Raw genomic sequence first — 14,702 nt, forward strand, 5'->3', positions numbered from 1 at the left:
CTTCCTGGTAGTGTCATAGCTTTACTATAGCTGAACTATAGCTGGGATACTCAATGGTACTTCCTGGTAGTGTCATAGCTTTACTATAGCTGAACTATAGCTGGGATACTTCAATGGTACTTCCTGGTAGTGTCATAGCTGAACTATAGCTGAACTATAGCTGGGATACATTAATGGTACTTCCTGGTAGTGTCATAGCTTTACTATAGCTGAACTATAGCTGGGATACTTCAATTGTACTTCCTGGTATTGTCATAGCTTTACTATAGCTGAACTATAGCTGGGAAACTCTCTGTATAGTCAAATACAGATACTGCTGAGCTACTGAATAAACACTATCCACACTGCTACACTGGGGACACTGTGTGTGTTTTCTCACTCTGTGTGATTCATAGTAGTAATGCCATAGCCGTAATATAACCAGTATGCTCTCTCTATACTAAATGGTACTAGTAAAGGTGACTGAATTAAATACGCTGCACTGGGGACACTGTGTGTGTCATCTCACTGTATGATTCATAGTGTTTGCTGTACTGTAGGTAGTTAAAGTTAGGGTTACATTAGGTTGACAGGTTAGGGTTAAAGTTAGGTTGACAGGTTAGGGTTACGGTTAAAGTTAGGTTGACAGGTTAGGGTTAAAGTTAGATTGACAGGTTAGGGTTAAGGTTAAGGTTAGGTTGACAGTTAGGGTTAAGGTTAAGGTTAGGTTGACAGGTTAGGGTTAAGGTTAGGTTGACAGGTTAGGGTTAAGGTTAGGTTTAAAGGTTAGGGTTAAGGTAGGTTTAAAGGTTAGGTGTAAGGTTTAAAGGTTAGGGTTAGGTTAGGGTTAAAGGTTAGGTTTAAGGTTAGGTTTAAGGTTAGGTTTAAAGGTTAGGGTTAAGGTTGGGTTTAAAAGGTTGTGCCAGCTAGTGACCACGTCTGGCAGAGCTGCCTCCAGAACAATATTCATGATGCTAATCTGCTATAACTTGCATTGTGTGTAGATGTATCATTGTCCATTTCATCAGATGCAGAATAACTATAGTTAGTACACTCCTCTATCCTCATCTCTGACCCATCTCTGACCCATTCCTGACCCATCTCTGAATCATCTCTGACCCATTCCTAACCCATCTCTGACCCATTCCTGACCCATCTCTGACCCATCTCTGACACATGCCTGACCCATCACTGACCCATGTCCCAGACCAATCTCTGACCCTCTCTGACCCATTCCTGACGCCATCTCTGACCCATCTCTGACCCATTCCTGACTCATTCCTGACCCATCTCTGACCCATTCCTGACCAATCTCTGAATCATCTCTGACCCATTCCTGACCCATCTCTGACCCATCTCTGACTCATTCCTGACCCATCTCTGACCCATTCCAGACCAATCTCTGACCCATTCCTGACCCATCTCTGAATCATCTCTGACCCATTCCAGACCAATCTCTGACCCATTCCTGACCCATCGCTGACCCATTCCTGACCCATCTCTGACTCATTCCTGACCCATCTCTGAATCATCTCTGACCCATTCCAGACCAATCTCTGACCCATTCCTGACCCATCTCTGAATCATCTCTGACCCATTCCAGACCAATCTCTGACCCATTCCTGACCCATCTCTGACCCATTCCTGACCCATCTCTGACTCATTCCTGACCCATCTCTGAATCATCTCTGACCCATTCCAGACCAATCTCTGACCCATCTCTGACCCATCTCTGACCCATCCCTGACTCACTCCTGACCCATCTCTGAATCATCTCTGACCCATTCCAGACCAATCTCTGACCCATCTCTGACCCATTCCTGACCCATTCCAGACCCATTCATGACCATCTCTGACCCATTCCTGACCCATTCCAGACCCATTCATGACCATCTTTGACCCATTCCAGACCCATTCATGACCATCTCTGACTCATTCCAGACCCATTCATGACCATCTCTGACCCATTCCAGACCCATTCATGACCATCTCTGACCCATTCCTGACCCATTCATGACCATCACTGACCAATTCCTGACCCATTCATGACCATCTCTGACCCATTCCTGACCCATTCTGACCATCTCTGACCCACTCCGACCCATTCATGACCATCTCTGACCCATTCATGACCCATTCATGACCATTCCTGACCCATTCCTGACCATTCATGACCATCTCTGACCCATTCCAGACCCATTCATGACCATCTCTGACCCATTCCAGACCCATTCATGACCATCACTGACCCTTCCTGACCATTCATGACCATCTCTGACCCATTCCAGACCCATTCATGACCATCTCTGACCCATTCATGACCCATTCATGACATCTCTGACCCATTCCTGACCCATTCATGGCCATCTCTGACCCATTCCTGACCCATGGACTCAATCAGGAAACAAGAAATCACAGAAGAATCTCTCTGCCTCCAACAGTCCAATATTCACCCTCACTGTGAGCAATATGGTGGAGCAGTGATTTCTCCCATTCTATTATTACTGTTATTTCAATTACACCCACATTACTGTTAACAGGACCCAGACAACCCACTCACAGATNTTCTTCTCCCTCCCACCTCCTTCTCTCTCTCTCCCTCCCTCCTACCTCCTTCTCCCCCCACCTCTTTCTCTCTCTCCCCTCCTACCTCCTCTCTCTACCCCCCACCTCTTTCTCTCTCCCCCTCCCACTCCTCTCTCTCCCCCACCTCTTCTCTCTCTCCTCCCTCCTCCTCTCTCTCCTCTCTCTTCTCTCTCTCCTCCCCTCTCACTCTCTCTCTCTCCCACCCTCCCTCCTCTCTCTCTCTCTCTCTCTCCCCCCTCCCTCCTCCTCTCTCTCTCTCCCCCTCCCTCCCACCTCCTTCTCTCTCTGTCTCTCAGTCTCTGGATCTAGTGTTGAAGTACTGTAACTATTTCTTCACATCCACCTTTGTACTGGAGACCCTCCTGAAGCTCACCGCCTTTGGCTTCCGACGCTTCTTTAAAAGACAGGTAGTTACAGGGCCACACTGACTTACTGAATAAACACTGTATTCACTGTTGCACTGGGGACACACTGTTGTGTGTGTGTGTGTGTGTGTGTGTGGGTGTGTGTGTGTGTGTGTGTGTGTGTGTGTGTGTGTGTGTGTGTGTGTGTGTGGTGTGTGTGTCATCTCAGTGTGTATGATTCATAGCTGCCCTTCTTAACCACAACTCCATTAGAAAATAGTTATTCTGACTTCAATGGTACTTCCTGGTAGTGTCATAGCTGAACTATAGCTGAACTATAGCTGGGATACTTCAATTGTACTTCCTGGTGGTGTCATAGCTTTACTATAGCTGGGATACTTCAATGGTACTTCCTGGTAGTGTCATAGCTTTACTATAGCTGGGATACTTCAATTGTACTTCCTGGTAGTGTCATAGCTTTACTATAGCTGAACTATAGCTGGGATACTTCAATGGTACTTCCTGGTAGTGTCATAGCTTTACTATAGCTGAACTATAGCTGGGATACTTCAATGGTACTTCCTGGTAGTGTCATAGCTGAACTATAGCTGAACTATAGCTGGATACATTAATGGTACTTCCTGGTAGTGTCATAGCTTTACTATAGCTGAACTATAGCTGGGATACTTCAATTGTACTTCCTGGTATTGTCATAGCTTTACTATAGCTGAACTATAGCTGGGAAACTCTCTGTATAGTCAAATACAGATACTGCTGAGCTACTGAATAAACACTATCCACACTGCTACACTGGGGACACTGTGTGTGTTTTTCTCACTCTGTGTGATTCATAGTAGTAATGCCATAGCCGTAATATAACCAGTATGCTCTCTCTATACTAAATGGTACTAGTAAAGGTGACTGAATTAAATACGCTGCACTGGGGACACTGTGTGTGTCATCTCACTGTATGATTCATAGTGTTTGCTGTACTGTAGGTAGTTAAAGTTAGGGTTACATTTAGGTTGACAGGTTAGGGTTAAAGTTAGGTTGACAGGTTAGGGTTACGGTTAAAGTTAGGTTGACAGGTTAGGGTTAAAGTTAGATTGACAGGTTAGGGTTAAGGTTAAGGTTAGGTTGACAGGTTAGGGTTAAGGTTAAGGTTAGGTTGACAGGTTAGGGTTAAGGTTAGGTTGACAGGTTAGGGTTAAGGTTAGGTTTAAGGTTAGGTTAAAGGATAGAGTTAAGGTTAGGTTTAAATGCTAGGTTAAACGTTAGGTTAAAGGTTAGGGTTAAGGTTAGGTTTAAAGGTGGGTTAAGGTTAGGTTTAAGGTTAGGTGAAGGTTTAAAGGTTAGGGTTAGCGTTAGGTGAAAGGTTAGGTTTAAGGTTAGGTTTAAGGTTAGGTTAAAGGTTAGGGTTAAGGTTGGGTTTAAAGGTTGTGCCAGCTAGGGACCACTCTGCAGAGCTGCCTCCAGAACAATATTCATGATGCTAATCTGCTATACTTCATTGTGTGTAGATGTATCATTGTCCATTTCATCAGATGCAGAATAACTATAGTTAGTACACTCCTCATCCTCATCTCTGACCCATCTCTGACCCATTCCTGACCCATCTCTGAATCATGCTCTGACCCATTCCTAACCCATCTCTGACCCATTCCTGACCCATCTCTGACCCATCTCTGACACATTCCTGACCCATCACTGACCCATTCCAGACCAATCTCTGACCCATCTCTGACCCATTCCTGACCCATCTCTGACCATCTCTGACCCATTCCTGACTCATTCCTGACCCATCTCTGACCCATTCCTGACCAATCTCTGAATCATCTCTGACCCATTCCTGACCCATCTCTGACCCATCTCTGACTCATTCCTGACCCATCTCTGACCCATTCCAGACCAATCTCTGACCCATTCCTGACCCATCTCTGAATCATCTCTGACCCATTCCAGACCAATCTCTGACCCATTCCTGGACCCATCTCTGACCCATTCCTGACCCATCTCTGACTCATTCCTGACCCATCTCTGAATCATCTCTGACCCATTCCAAGACCAATCTCTGACCCATTCCTGACCCATCTCTGAATCATCTCTGACCCATTCCAGACCAATCTCTGACCCATTCCTGACCCATCTCTGACTCATTCCTGACCCATCTCTGAATCATCTCTGACCCATTCCAGACCCAATCTCTGACCCATCTCTGACCCATCTCTGACCCATCCCTGACTCACTCCTGACCCATCTCTGAATCATCTCTGACCCCATTCCAGACCAATCTCTGACCCATCTCTGACCCATCTCTGACCCATTCCAGACCCATTCATGACCATCTCTGACCCATTCCTGACCCATTCCAGACCCATTCATGACCATCTTTGACCCATTCCAGACCCATTCATGACCATCTCTGACTCATTCCAGACCCATTCATGACCATCTCTGACCCATTCCAGACCCATTCATGACCATCTCTGACCCATTCCTGACCCATTCATGACCATCACTGACCAATTCCTGACCCATTCATGACCATCTCTGACCCATTCCTGACCCATTCATGACCATCTCTGACCCACTCCAGACCCATTCATGACCATCTCTGACCCATTCATGACCCATTCATGACCATTCCTGACCCATTCCTGACCCATTCATGACCATCTCTGACCCATTCCAGACCCATTCATGACCATCTCTGACCCATTCCAGACCCATTCATGACCATCACTGACCCATTCCTGACCCATTCATGACCATCTCTGACCCATTCCAGACCCATTCATGACCATCTCTGACCCATTCATGACCCATTCATGACCATCTCTGACCCATTCCTGACCCATTCATGGCCATCTCTGACCATTCCTGACCCATGGACTCAATCAGGAAACAGAATCACAGAAAGATCTCTCTGCCTCCATACAGTCCAATATCTCACCCTCACTGTGAGCAATATGTGGAGCAGTGATTTCTCCCATTCTGTTATTACTGTTATTAATTCAATTACACCCACATTACTGTTAACAGGACCCAGATCAACCCACTCACAGATACATGGAGCATCACTAGAGCCATTCCTACTCATTCTCTTTCTCTAATTGTTTTCCCATTCAACATAATGGGTTACTGATGAAGCAGATAGATTGTGGCTGATGTTGGATATCAATTCATTTCATTGACTCAGTACTGAATGGTTGGTGCTGAACTGCTGCTGCTGTTGACAACACATACACGTTGAAGATGTTGATGCGAACAAAACACAAACATTTACCTGGTGCTTTAATGGTACTGACCCATTTTCTATGATGGAAGCAGAGAAAGAGAGAGAGGGGGTGGGAGGGGAGGGGGGGTAGAAGAGAAAAGAGGGGGAGGAGGGGTTGGAAGAGAGAGAGGAGATCAAATAAATGAGAAAGAAGAGAAAGAGGTAAAGGATGGAGAGAGAGAGAGAAAAAGGAAGAGAGAGTACAGGGGGTAGAGAGAGAGAGAGAGAGAGAGATGTATGTTAGTGTGATTGGGCAGCACCTCGTCTCTTTTCTATGACATCAGTGGCATCTGGCAGGACAGTCTAGCTGCATGCTCAGTCTGAGTTTTCTCAGCGTGTCTTAAAGTGGAGATGTAGGCAGGTGGAAACAGTCTGGGTTACTGGCACACACACACACACACACACACACAACACAACACACACACACCACACACACATATAGTACACAGTACACACACACACGCACACACACATACATTACACACACACACATACACACACACACCACACACACACATGTACCTGTACAGTACATGAATGACCCTGATGGAACATGGCCTCCAGTGTGATGACCCTTTGCTCTCTGACTCTGTGTGTAGGTGGAATCAGTTGGATCTGGCCATCGTGTTGCTGTCAGTGATGGGCATCACTCTGGAGGAGATCGACTACAGCGCTTCTCTCCCCATCAACCTACCATCATACGCATCATGAGGGTGTTGAGGATCGCACGAGGTAATGAGGGAGGGAGGGTGGGAGGAAGGAAGGGAGGGAGGGAGGGAGGGAAGGAGGAGGGAGAGGAGAGAAGAAGAAGTGCATTTGAGTGTTTAGTCGCACCCTGGCACACACACACACACACAAACACACAGTTCAACACCTTTTCTACTCACGCCCCTCTGGAATCTATGGATAGCATGACCCAGTGTACAGACCCAGTGTTCAGACCCGGTGTTCAGACCCGGTGTTCAGACCCAGTGTACAGACCCAGTGTACAGACCCGGTGTTCAGACCCAGTGTACAGACCCAGTGTACAGACCCAGTGTTCAGACCCAGTGTACAGACCCAGTGTTCAGACCCAGTGTATAGACCCAGTGTATAGACCCAGTGTACAGGCCCAGTGTATAGACCCAGTGTACAGACCCAGTGTACAGACCCAGTGTTCAGACCCAGTGTACAGACCCAGTATACAGATCCAGTGTACAGACCCAGTGTTCAGACCCAGTGTACAGACCCAGTATACAGATCCAGTGTACAGACCCAGTGTTCAGAGTCAGTGTACAGACCCAGTATACAGCAGATCACTGCTTCTTCATTAATCCTACCAAAAGCTACAGCTCATGACTAATGGTTGGGCCAGTGGGAGGGCCATGAGCGAGCGAGAGTGTATGTGTGTATGACAGTGTCTGTGAGTGTGTGTGTATGGCCACGTCTGTGAGAGTGTGTGTGTGTATGACAGTGTCTGTGAGTGTGTGTGTGTGTATGACAGTGTCTGTGAGAGTGTGTGTGTATGACAGTGTCTGTGAGAGTGTGTGTGTGTGTGTGTGTATGACAGTGTCTGTGAGAGTGTGTGTGTGTGTATGACAGTGTCTGTTAGAGCGTGTGTGCTGGGTATAAATTTAGCTGTGACCTTTCGGAGGCTGGATGTTTCCCGTTTAGTCCAGAATTGAACCGGAGGGAATTCCCTAAATGCCCAGCATTTATAATCTCCCCCTCCACTTCACCTCTCCCCAGCCCTCATCATAACCTTTTTCTCTGTTTCTGTCTTTCTGCCTCTCTCTCTCTCTCTCTCTCTCTCTCTCTCTCTCTCACTCCATCTATTCTCTCCATCCCAGTTCTGAAGTTGCTGAAGATGGCTAAAGGAATGAGAGCTCTGCTGGATACGGTGGTCCAAGCCCTACCACAGGTACAAATGCACGCACACACACACACACCCAGATAAACAAACATTGGGTGAGCCAATACTATGACAATGCTCAACACGGGCCAAAACAGCCCCCCTTCCCCCTCACACTGCCCTGGGAATCCATCCTAAGTTTGAGGCCTGGGGGAGAGAGCTGCGGTAGAAAAGTCCCAAACTGCAACTAGGACAGGCCGATCAATGACCAGGAATGTATAGTCTCTCTCTAGCTTTCTGGGCAGTGCTAATTGGTGACTCAGACAGGCCTCCCTGCCACACACACACAAATTCATACACACACACACACACACACACATAGCTCCTATGTATGATGAGTGCAGACAAACAGAGGGGCTGATTGAATGATTATGGCTAGGATTAGAGGCACTGTTTACATTTTTTTTAAATTAACAAGCATTTTTATCTGTTTTTCAACAAGCTGTTCTACCAAGGGTTATTATGTAGATGATGGCAGCTGCAATCAAATGAGATGATGATCTTCAAACAGTAGCTATATCGCTGTACATAATGTGGACAGTGTGTGCTTTTCAGGACCATGGAGAGTGCTTTGGGAAAAAGACTATTCATAAAGAGTGCTGATCTAGGATCATGTCCCCCTGTTTTATTCATTAGGATCTAAAGGATAAACTGATCCTAGATCAGTACTCCTATTCTCCTATAGACATTATGAATACCGCCCTGGTCTAGATACAGCCCCTAGGCCCATAACCGCTACTGCCTAGGCACCTCATGTAGATGTGAAAGGATTTGACATCATGCAATATGGAAGTAGCTCAACCTTTCACTCTAATATGCTTGGACGGAGTTTGACCATATTGCATACACCTCTCATATTCTTTCTGATCTCTACAAGTGGCTAGGGGTTGTTTCTGGCTGGGGTACACTGATATTAATACCTCTACTACATTAAGAAATGAGGTGTGGGTTATTAGATCTGGTTGGGCTGGAAAGACATGACTCCTTTTCCTAAATAAGGTTTGGTCCCGACCACATCATTCCACAGAAAAAGAGAGAGAGAGAGAAAGAGAGAGAGAGAGGTAGAGAGTGAGTGAAAGAGAGCAGGCAGGGAGAACAGGCAATGAGAAGGAAGGAGTGTAGGGAAGACGGAGGTAAGGCAGAACGGATCTCCTCTCCTCCACTGCTATCGATCCCTGTCTCATTAACACAGGACCCTGGGTCGTCTCCCCAAGGGCATCAGGCAGGTAATTAACACCAAGGTGATTAAAGAGGTGTGTGTGTGTGTGCGTGTGTGTGTGTGTGTGTGTGTGTGTGTGTGTGTGATGAGAGAAGACAATCAGTCTGCTATAGTTACATCTTGAGAAGGAGGGGAAAAATCACCTGCCAGGGTAGTGTTACACACTGTCAAGACTGAGATTAATGGTGTTACATGGAGAAGCCCCTGACAGATGTTAGCTAGCTAGCTGAAGGTAACACTCAAACACATTACGACCGACGCCATCTCTTATCACAGAATCTGCCTAAAATAATCAGCCATTATCTAACATTATCCCATTTCTCCCCAACTGAGCTAAAATGGCTACCATCTGCTGTTCACTAGATGGTAGTGGTGTCGTTCAGTCACATCACATCACCACTAAAGCCAGTTGTTTTCTCTCCTCCAGGGGCTGGGTGATAAACTTCGGATATAGCCTATGTTAGTAGGCAACGCTGCGTGAATATCACCATTTCTGCTTTCTAAAAGCTAATTACGAGTGCTCACAGCGACATCTTGTACCATTCTCTTAGCTACTCATTTTTTTTTTTATCCCTGTGATGTTTTTTCTCTCCAGAAAATACAGACTTCCTTAAAACTAGTCCCTTGGCCGGGAGAGATTAGCTATCCCCTCTCTGGATTTGCATCTATGGCCACAGCCACTATTCGCTAGCTAACATTAGCATTGGGGACCAAAACACAGTAAAAGTGAATGGATCCTGGCTAGCATAGCAAGCTCTTAGCTATGTGCACAGATCAAAGTAAATTCAAGACTCACTTATCACTGACCCAGGTTTCACCCGACATAAATTCACCCTTTGTTTGTCTCTTGGTTGCTTGGATCACCCCTCATAGAAACATGTCATTAAGAATCATAGATCATTAAACTGATCTCAATGGAATATTGCTATTTTCAGAGGTGCTTAAATCATCCCCAGTAGTGTAAGATCTACAGTCTCCCTGGTAGATACATCACTAATCAACTGTGACACAGGTAGCTGGAGAGAACTTGCATTAGTTCTGGCCCAAAGGGAACTCGGTATCATACTGAGACAGTCTGACGAGAGACTGAGACTGACAGTATGACAAACAAAGTCTGGATCTAAAGTGCTTTAGAGATTTTTATAGAACTGTTACGTCACTACATAATTTCTACTTAACTTAGACATTGCTGACCTGCGGCATGTTCAGTAGACCCAAACGGGAGAAAACCTTTTGAAATGGAGGTATTACCACCTGAGCTTGTCCACGAAGAACACACACTTTTCCTTTGTTGGTTTCAAAAACTTTCCCGGACATTCAGTACCTGCTGAACACAACCTTGGTCTCTAACCCTGACTAAACACTCCTATCTTAATAAACCTGGGTCGTGTTCTTCTATGAAAAACAGCTTCACATCTGTGAATGTTTGTCTTGCGATTTGTTAGCCTGGTAGAGGCTAGATCATGCTAGATCTGGATAGAGCAGGTTAGATCTGGATAGAGCAGACTAGATCATGCTAGATCTGGATAGAGCAGACTAGATCTGGATAGAGCAGACTAGATCATGCTAGATCTGGATAGAGCAGACTAGATCAGGCTTTTTGGTATTTTTGGTATTTCATTAGGATCCCCATTAGCTGTTGCAAAAGCAGCAGCTACTCTTCCTGGGGTCCACACAAAACATGGAACATTACATAATACAGAACATTAATGGACTAAAACAACTCAAGGACCGAACTACATAAAAAAAATGTAAAGGCACACAGCCTAGATATCAATACAGACACACAAACTATCTAGGTCAAATAGGGGAGAGGCGTTGTGCTGTGAGGTGTTGCTTTATCTGTTTTTTGAAACCAGGGCAGCTTTTTTGAGCAATATGTGATGGAACAGAGTTCTGTGCAATAATGGCTCTATATAATACTGTACGCTTTCTTGAATTTGGTCTGAGTTTGGGGACTGTGAAAAGACCCCAGGGGCATGTCTGGTGGGGTACATGTGTGTGTCAGAGCTTTGTGAAATTGACTATGCAAACAATTTGGGATTTTCAACACGTTAATGTTTCTTATAAAAATAAAAAGTTATGCAATCAGTCTCTCCTCAGCTCTTAGGCAAGAGAGACTGGCATATATGTAGTATTTATTATCAGCCCTCTGATTACAATGAAGAGCAAGACATGCTGCTCTGTTCTGGGCCAGCTGCAGCCTAACTAGGTCTTTCCTGCAGCACCCGACCACACGACTGGACAATCAAGATGAGACAAAACTAGAGCCTACAGAGCTTGCTTTTTGGAGTGTGGTGTCAAAAAATCAGAGCATCTCATTATTACGGTCAGACCTCTCTCCATCGTTACAAGCATTCAATCTATAGGTTTTGACAATGACAGTTTACAATTTAAGGTATCGCCAAGTAATTTAGTCTCCTCAACTTGTTCAACAGCCACACCATTCGTTTTCAGGTTCAGCTGAGGTCTAGAATTTAGGGAATGATTTGTACCAAATATAATGCTCTTAGTTTTAGAGATGTTCAGGACCAGTTTATTACTGGCCACCCATTCCAAAACAGACTGTAACTCTTTGTTAAGGGTTTCGGTGACTTCATTAGCTGTGGTTGCTGATGCGTATATGGTTGAATCATCAGCATACATGGACACACATGCTTTGTTTAATGCCAGTGGCAGGTCATTGGTAAAAATAGAAAAGAGTAGAGGGCCTAGAAAGCTGCCCTGCGGTACACCACACTTTATATGTTTGACATTAGAGAAGCTTCCATTAAAGAAAACCCTTTAACTTCTATTAGATAGATAGCTCTGAATCCACGAGGTTGAAAAGCCAAAACACATATGTTTTTTCAACAAAAGGATATGGTCAATAATATCAAAGGCTGCACTGAAATCTAACAGTGCAGCTCCCACAATCTTCTTATTATCAATTTATTTCAACCAATCATCAGTCATTTGTGTCAGTGCAGTACATGTTGAGTGCCCTTCTCTAAAAGCATGCTGAAAGTCTGTTGATCATTTGTTTACAGATAAATAGTATTGTATTTGGTCAAACACCATTTTTTCCAACAGTTTGCTACTGGTCTACTGTTAGAACCAGTAAAGGCTGCTTTACCACTCTTGGGTAGCAGAATGACTTTGTTCTTCCCTCCAGGCCTGAGGACTAAGAATTTCCTCTGGGGCTCAGATTAAAGATATGACAGATAGGAGTGGGTATAGAGTCAGCTACCATCCTCAGTAGCTTTCTATCTAAGTTGTCAATGCCAGGAGGTTTGTCATTATTGATCGATAACAATCATTTCCCAACTCTCCCAAACTAACTTTACAAAATTCAAACTTGAAACGCTCTTCTTTCCTTATTATTTTTTTTTTTTTTAAATGCATGAATACAATGGCTCACTGTTTGTTGTTGGCATTTCCTTCCTAAGTTTGCCCACTTTGCCAATGACGTAATCATTAAAATAATTGGCAACATCAAATGGTTTTGTGATGAATAAGCCATCTGATTCGAATGGCTCTTTCTGCCCATAATTCCATTTAAAGTAAATGTGCAGTAAGTCAGCCAGTCAGATGTGCAGCCAGACTTATTAGCCACTCTTTTTGCCCCATCTCTTTCAACCATACAGTTTCCTCATCAATCCATCGAGCCGTAACAGTTCTAACAGTCAGTTTCTTAATAGGTGCATGTTTATCAATAATTGGAAGAAACAATTTCATAAATCCATCAAGTGCAGCGTCTGGATGCTCCTTATTAATTGCATCAGACCAACAAATATTTTTAACATCATCCACATAAGAGGCACAGCAAAATATTTTGTATGATCTCTTATACACTATTTTAGGCCCAGTTTTTGGAATGTTGGCTTTCCTGCATATAGCCACTATATTGTGATCACTGCATCCAATGGGTACGGATACAACTTTAGTACAAAGTTCTACAGTGTTAGTAAAAATGTGATTGATATGATCCTGGATGATCCTATTCCTGTAGTGTTTGTAAACATCCTGGTAGGTTGATTAATAACCTGAACCAGATTACAGGCACTGGTTACAGTAATAAGCTTCCTCTTGAACGGACAGCTTGATGAAAACCAGTCAATATTCAGGTCTCCAAGAAAGCAGACCTCTCTGTTTACATCACATACACTATCATGCATTTCACACATATTATTTAGATACTGACTGTCAGCACTTGGTGGCCTATAACAACACCCCAAAAGAAAAGGCTTTAGATGTGCCAAGTGAACCTGCAACCACAACACTTCAATAACAATTGGCATAAGGTTTTCTCTAAGCATTACAGAGATATGGCTCTGAATATATACAGCAACACCTCCCCCATAAGCATTTATGTCTCTTCTATAAATGTTATATCCTTGTATTGCTACTGCTGTATCATCAAATGAGTTATCTAAGTGAGTCTCAGAAATGGCTAATATATGAATGTTATCTGATGTTAGCAAGTTATTGATTTCATGAACCTTCAGGCGACATATATTAATATGGGCTATTTTCAGCCCTTTCCTGGGTAGCTTATCAGAGATAGACATAATACTGAAAAGAGCAAGCAAAGCTAGAGAAAAATATATACATTCAGAAGTCCATAATCAATTTGTGTGTGTGTGTGTGTGTGTGTGTGTGTGTGTGTGTGTGTGTGTGTGTGTGTGTGTGTGTGTACCGCAGTTGAAGCTACGAACCCATAGGCTTGGCTCTCTCATCTCTTCCAGGCTTCTGGGAAGGTGAACAATGAGCCTGTCATAGCAGATGTCAGCGATGTCCCCACGCTCTCTGACAGCTTTCATGGCTGGGATAAGTTCTTTCCTCTTCTGGTGCACAGCTTCAGGATAGACCTCGTTGAGGAAGATATATGTTCCTCTCAAGTTCTTGGCTCTTTCCAGAACAGCTACCTTGTCCTTGAACTTCAGGAACTTGACCACTATCGGGCCTGTCACCTGGGACGGTGGTGGGTTTTCCAGTCCTGTGGGCGCGCTCCACCTCAATCTTCCTGTGGTCCGTCTCCAATTTCTCAGAGATCATTTCCCTCACTTTGTCCTCAGACTCTGTCCAGGTCTCATGTGGAGATTCTGCAATTCCAACCGCAACCATGTTGTTCTGCCTTGATTGTCCCTCCAGAAAGTCTAATTTATCTGTCGTTGTTATCATGGATTCACATAAAGAACTGATGTCCTCTCTCAACGACTTACAGATGGCTGTCATCTTGCTGTTCTCCTGTTTCAACTCATCGAGCTGACCCTGGGAAAACTGCAAATTGTTATTCAGGTCCTGGACCTCTCTGGTCAGGTCGTTCATTATTTTACTTGTTGAATCCACCAGTATTTGGACAAAACACTTGAAGCTATTTTCTTGTTGTTGTAACAACTGCTTATACTATTTTTGTTAGTTTAA

General features: G+C 44.4%; 1 protein-coding gene across 1 annotated transcript in view; it reads left to right on the forward strand.

Moving 5' to 3' along the window:
* LOC109884752 (voltage-dependent T-type calcium channel subunit alpha-1I-like) overlaps positions 1 to 14,702 on the forward strand; it is a 287,147-nt gene that overhangs the window by 241,998 nt on the left and 30,447 nt on the right. Inside the window, 3 exon segments of the mRNA XM_031813726.1 lie at positions 6,786 to 6,871; positions 6,874 to 6,918; positions 8,016 to 8,086. Of these exon segments, the coding sequence (XP_031669586.1) occupies positions 6,786 to 6,871; positions 6,874 to 6,918; positions 8,016 to 8,086 (202 nt within the window).

The sequence above is a fragment of the Oncorhynchus kisutch genome, unplaced genomic scaffold (genome assembly GCF_002021735.2).
Source record: "Oncorhynchus kisutch isolate 150728-3 unplaced genomic scaffold, Okis_V2 Okis06b-Okis10b_hom, whole genome shotgun sequence".
NCBI classification, from domain to species: domain Eukaryota; kingdom Metazoa; phylum Chordata; class Actinopteri; order Salmoniformes; family Salmonidae; genus Oncorhynchus; species Oncorhynchus kisutch.